The 6,000-nt window shown below is 60.4% G+C and overlaps 1 protein-coding gene across 1 annotated transcript in view; it reads right to left on the minus strand.

Annotated features, from left to right (window-relative positions):
- Nucleotides 1-5,406, minus strand: part of RPTOR (regulatory associated protein of MTOR complex 1) — a 207,455-nt gene extending 202,049 nt beyond the window's left edge. The window contains exons 1-2 of the mRNA XM_058704930.1: nt 5,374-5,406; nt 4,875-4,898 (exon numbers count right to left, since the gene is read on the minus strand). Of these exons, the coding sequence (XP_058560913.1) occupies nt 4,875-4,898; nt 5,374-5,406 (57 nt within the window). The remainder of the gene's footprint in view (nt 1-4,874; nt 4,899-5,373) is intronic.
- Nucleotides 5,407-6,000: the final 594 nt, after the last annotated feature.

Raw genomic sequence — 6,000 nt, forward strand, 5'->3', positions numbered from 1 at the left:
AACAGGACACGCTGCAGAGTCAGAAAGGCTTCTCAAGTCGCGGCCGCGGGCGCAAGAGCACGGCCCTGGCCAGGCAGCCGGCCCGTGCGAGGCAGAGACAACCAGAGGGGCAGGGCCCACACTAAACCCCAGGTATCGGGGAGCCTCCAAATTTGTGAATTCTTCCTCAGTGCCTCCCTCGCTCCTCCGGCTACAGAAAGCCCCACGCGCAGAGGTGAAGAGTTTGCTCAAAGACAAGGCACCCCAACACAGGACCAGGCCACACCCGGAGACCTCACACCAGGTCCCAGGAGCAGCAGGCTGCCGGCTCTGTGGGGCCTGCGCCCGCGTCACAGCCCCAGGCCGCTGGGCGCCTTCCGAGGGGACGGGACAAGGGCTTCCCGCTGCAGCCCCCGCGTCACTCCTGCTGCCACAGCACGCAGCCTTCCTCAGTCTGCCCTCCCCCACGCGGCGACCGAACCGGGGTTCGGCTCCAGGGCAGGACCACCCACCCCTCCCGAGATCAGTTCCACGGGGCAGTGCTGTTCTCCCAAGCCACGCACGAGGCCACGGCTGACGTTCCTCAGAGACGTCCACAGAATCAGGGACTCGTTATCGCTGACCTTGGCTCCACCAAGGTCTTCTCCTGTGGGGTTGCAAACAGATGATTTAGCCTCGCTTTCCACCTAGGCACAAAAAGGACCATTAACAGACGAGCATGAAAGGCACCACAGAGATGAATAATATGCCTCCTGGGGTTTTATGCGAATTAATTAGTATTTTTAAGGGCTCTGAAATGAGAAGCGCTAAATTAAATGTCACCACGCCATAGCGTGGTGGCAAAACCACAATGCCTGGGTCCCGGCCACAGGGTCTGAGGGCAGGAGAGGCAGAGAAAGCATCGAGTCGCCTGGGAGACGGAGAGCGTTTTGGCAGGCACACGAGGTGACACGCAGTCCCTGCAACGCGGCCCGCGGTGGCCGGCATCCTGGCTCCAAGTCCAACCCTCGGGACGCAGCCAGGCACGTGTGTGGAACCTCTGCGGGAGGCGGGCGAGGAAGCGAAAAGAAAGGCTGCCCTGTGGCTGGACGAAGGAGAGCGTGGCCCCGAACCCGTCGCCCCCGCGCCGTCCGCCTGCCCCTCGATGACACCAGGCGGCCGCCCGTGCTACGGAGGCCCGAGCGGTGCGTGTGCCGCGTGCCCGCCTTCTCGTCAGGCTCCTCCTTGCGCAAGGACAGACCCCGGGGGGTCACCAGTGTGCCTGGAGCATGGGGGGTCGGGGGCTGCACTTGAGGGTCCCGTCCCCTGACAGATCCCGCAGCAAGGAGCCCCCGGGCAGCGACGGCACCGCCCTCTCCTCTCCGGGGCGTCGAGCAGAGACCACGCGGCCTCGCCCGGCCAGGCGTGAGAGTGTCAGCGATGTTGTTTCCGCTCTCCCATCCTTCCCCGGCAGCAGGGAAGGAAGGGGCGAGCGAACGTAATGTTAGAATTTGGGCCGGTGTCGTCCCTGGTCTGGGGTCTTGAAAATGTCTCACCCGCCGCCCCTTTCCAAGTAGGAAGCACGGACTTCCGGGAAACGCTGGGCAGGAGGAGGGTCAGGTCTGCTGACAGGACGCCTGTCCCAGGCGGTAGCCCCACATGGAAGGCTCCAGGCCCTGGCAGCCCAGGGACTTGTGCTCCTGCCTCCCAAAAAGCACTTCTGGCTGCTACCGCCCCTTCCATTCGCACTAACACCAGCTAAGCCAAGCCACCGCACGTACGGTCACCACCGCTCCCTCATCCTGACCACCCCCGGTATCATCGCCACCGTCCTCGACGCCGCTGCCAACAACGCCACCGCCGGCCACAACCGTCACCGTCAATCTGTTTCTCACGTGACCGCAACTTCCTAAGGAACCTGCCAGGCTCACTTTGCTCGATCCAAATCCATTCCTCAAAACTCGGTAGGTCTCACTTGCTGAAAACCCTTTGACGGCTTCCCACGGACCCCAGAAACTCCTCAGAAGGGCCCTTCAGTCCCTGCAAAACCTCGTCTGCAGAGCCTCTGAGAGTGTACGCTCCAGGCACAAGGAAGTATCTTTCAAGTCTTATGTTCTTACCCACCTCCCAGCCCTTCCTACTTCCTCTTCCTACTTTTCCTCGACCCCCAATTCCAAGTCTTGCCTGGACATTTCCTCTCGCTTCTTCAAACATCAAGTTAAAGGTTAGTTCTCGAGAACTCACTCTCAGGTACGCCCAGAAACGGGTTAGGTTCCCCGTGCCAAACGCTCCCATGGCGCGTGTAGGTCCCTGACCGCAGCATTTATGACCCTTGACTCCACCTGCGTCTTACCCCTCTGTCTGCCCTCCCTCCACCTTCTTCCTGCCCGATTGGTAAAAGTCCTATGAAGGCAGGGACCGGCACTTCCCTGGTCACTACGGCCACCCTGGGGAAGTACAATACCTGGCACGTAGTTGGCACTTAATGTTTGTGTATGAACAAATGATAAAGACTCACTGCTAGAGTTCGCAGAGCCCAGCGAGCTTCTCCCCAAAGAGCTGTTCTATTGGAGTACTGCAGTATCCTATTTGCTCAGGATTTCAAAACCTCCAGTTCCGCCGGGACGGAGGGGAAGCCGGTGCCTGCGCCACAGAACCCAGGCCCCGTGGCAGAAGAGGTCCCGCCTTCACAGGCTGGCGTGCTGCCCCAAACAAGCTCAGGGCGGACGCTGGGGGCCACGTGAGCGCCCGCGGACGCGCCCAGCTAATGCAGCACGGCGAGACGCGGCTGGCACTTTCTATCAGCAGGCACTCCTGGGTGGACAGGTGACCCTCCCGAGAGCCACGCCGTCTGTCTGGTGTGAAAAGCCAGGAGTGCTGGCCGCGAGCCGAGACAGAAGGAAAGAAGATTTACTTTGTCACTGGCAAACGTACATGTCTTTCAAGGTTTATAACGGCATGAAAAGTAACGAAAAGACCTCTCCCTTCTCCGGACAGCTCCGTGGAGATGAGAGGACAGAGGAGCCGCGGGGCACCGGGCCACACACCTGACTGCAGGCTGCAGGGGGGCCTCCCTAAGGCAAAGACAGAGCAGACAAGAGCAAACGCGGGAAATTAGATGGCAGCGGGGCAGGAGTGGGGCGGACGGCTGACCGGGTGATCCCACTCCTCCGCCTTGGCTGCAGGACCAGCGTGAGGAACGGCACGGCGTCCGCACGGGCAGGAGTGCACACGTGGTCGTGACCTCGGCACGGGTGACCTCTCCTTTTCGAGCCATTCCGACGCATCGCTGCTGTACTTAGACCGTCCTGTAGAGTCATGAGGCCTTCGCGGCCAAGTGCTCTGAGGCTCCCGTCGCCAGCCAGGTCCCCAGCGTCCGACAAGGCTCCTCACTCCCCCAAGGGTCAATCTCCACCCTGCGTTGCGTTCCGTGGCTCTCCTCCCCAGCCTCCTCCCTCCAACCCCGGGCGTGGCTGTAACTCAGCCTCCTTTGTCTCACACCACAAGCTCCCTGTGGGTGCAGCACAAACCTACGATGGAAGAATCCCTTGCCTTGCTCCTCGCGGGCCCACGCCCCTGGGCTCCCCAGCTGAATCGCTGGAGTCAGCTGGTTCTGAGTCACTGAGACCACACACCTCGATCCCGTCCCTCCCTCCGCTCTCCCCCTCACACCCCCTTCGTCCGGGGCTCCCCAGGCCTGGCTCAGTGTGCCTGGGGCATGTCCCTCACACATGGCTGTCCTGCCTCTGCTTCATCGGGGGTCAAAGGCCCCCGACTGTCCTCAGGCCTCCTGGCCAGCCTCTCTCCACGTCCTTCCAGTCTGGCAGAACTTTCCTTCCCAAGCACACCATCAGGCCACTCGCGCCCTAAAAGCGGATCCTCGGTGGTGGGGTCCACTGCACTGCCCCCACGGGAGCACCGCCACCCCCGGGCATGGAGCACAGCTCCGTCAGCCACCTGCCCCCACCGGTCCTCCACGGGTCTGGCTGCGCTGGGCCCCTTGGCCGCCCTGGCCGGGCCTGAGCAAGCTCTTGCCTCCTCCCGAGGCTCCTTACAGCTCTCGGCCCACAGGGGCCACCTCTCACTTCTCTGTGAGAACGACGTGGTAGGCCTCGCCTTCCGACACCAAGCTGGTGAGGACAGGACCCTGTGAAGTTCCCCGAGTCCCCGTCTCTGGACACACAACAGTCACACAGGGAAGCTGCAGGGCACGAATTCATGGGTGTCTGAGCAACGCTGACTTTACTGACCTATCGTTTACCTGAAATTAACCACAGCACAACTACATTATCCCGACGGAACTTTGCTCATCCCAACATGGACCTCGGAGCCAATCCGTGCAGTACAAATTCAATCTCCCGCTCCATTTGCACATTTTCTTTCCTCTTTCAGTGTTTCCATTATCTTATAGTAAGATGCTATCTGTCTCATTTTTTTCTTGATGGTATTGTGACACTGGGCTTTGCCCCAAATCCCTAAATTTAAAAAACAAAAACAAAAACAAGCTACCACTTATCTTATGACTTTAAATGGAGCACATGAGTAGTTGAAGTATAAGCAGGAGGTGGGAAGCGATGTTTCAGTCAATAACCCTCCTTGAGAATCTCTGCTGACCCAAAGGACTCACCCCCACCCCCGCCAAGGGCTCAGGCTGATGGCGGACGCAGCGCTGGTTCCCAGAACCACACACGCACACGGCTGTGGTCTGCGTCTAACACGGAACCGGCGTCCTTGCAAACTCGCCATGGAAAGACGGATCTTAGACAAATTAAAACCACCTCACAAACAAACCAACCAACCCCCAAAACCACACAAGCAGCCACAGCCCGTGGCAGGGCAGAAGGCGGAGGTGTCCCGAACCGGCCTGGCCGCTCAGGCAGCGGCCACGCCTCGTCCTTCACGCCCTCGAGTTGCACCTGTGCAAGCTGAGTTCTGGTCACCTGCGGGCACAACCGAGGTCACTTGTTTTCAGAAGCCGAAGGAGCAAACTTCAGAAGAAGTCTAGAGACACAGAAGTCACCGACCACCTTCCGGCAATTTCTAGTACCCTTTCATATTATTCTGGAATTTTCGCTAATGGAAACGGAACGCATAAGGTCGCCCCCTCTGTGTCATTGTAAATGACCTCTCAGGGCGACCTGGCTCTGCGAATGGCCAACAGTAATGGGCATCTCCACCTGTAGGGGACATCGCTCGGGGAAAAGGCCGTTCAGCTTCAGGCCTCGCTGCCCTGCATCTGCCCAGAGAGCTGACTGGACTTGGATTCATGTTTGGTCCGACAACCCAGGGCTCCCTTCTACTAAGCAACAGGTTATCTCTAAGACATATTTTTGCTTTTTCACAGACTGTCCCCTCCACTCACGGCACACGGTCAAAGCCCCAGCACGTCCTGTGCCAGCAGTTGGCCCCGCCTACCTCAGGGGTCAGCTCAGTAGCCGACGGGCACATTTTCAGGTTTCCCGCCCCACAAGCCCCACCCCGACTGGCCAAGGGCAGGGGCGTCTCCGAGGAGGCTCACTGGCGCGACACGTGGGTCTGCACCGCCCACCCCAGACGTAAGATCCGGGTCACTTTCGGGGGCTGACGTGGGCTGCTCGCCGTGAACCCCACGTTGCACCTCTGGACAGGCCGCAAGCAAACCGAGCGTCAGCGAGGCCTCTCTGGGGGGTCTCCCGCTCCTCCTCCCTCTGCACCCCGGGGGTCAGCTCTGCTAGGGGTTCCTCACCCCTTGGGCACAGTCTCTGTTGGGGCTCCCAGCCCTCGCCGCCCGATGTCGGACGGGAGCTGCCGAGGGGAGGCTCTGCTGTGCCCACTGGAGAGGCCCACCCCCCTACCAGAGTTAGGGTCCCCGAGACGGAAGACCTGGGGTCCAGCCACGCATCGGTGACTTATTTATCAGCGTTCCACCCGGGACCGTCTGGGAACCACCCCGAACCTCCACTCCCTCCTCAAATAACTAGAACGGTCCTGCCCCTGCCCACTTCACAGGCTGTGAGGACGACGTGAGCAAGCGCACGGCGGGGTGCCTGGAAAACACAGCCA

The sequence above is a fragment of the Neofelis nebulosa genome, chromosome 16, assembly GCF_028018385.1.
Source record: "Neofelis nebulosa isolate mNeoNeb1 chromosome 16, mNeoNeb1.pri, whole genome shotgun sequence".
NCBI classification, from domain to species: Eukaryota; Metazoa; Chordata; class Mammalia; order Carnivora; family Felidae; genus Neofelis; species Neofelis nebulosa.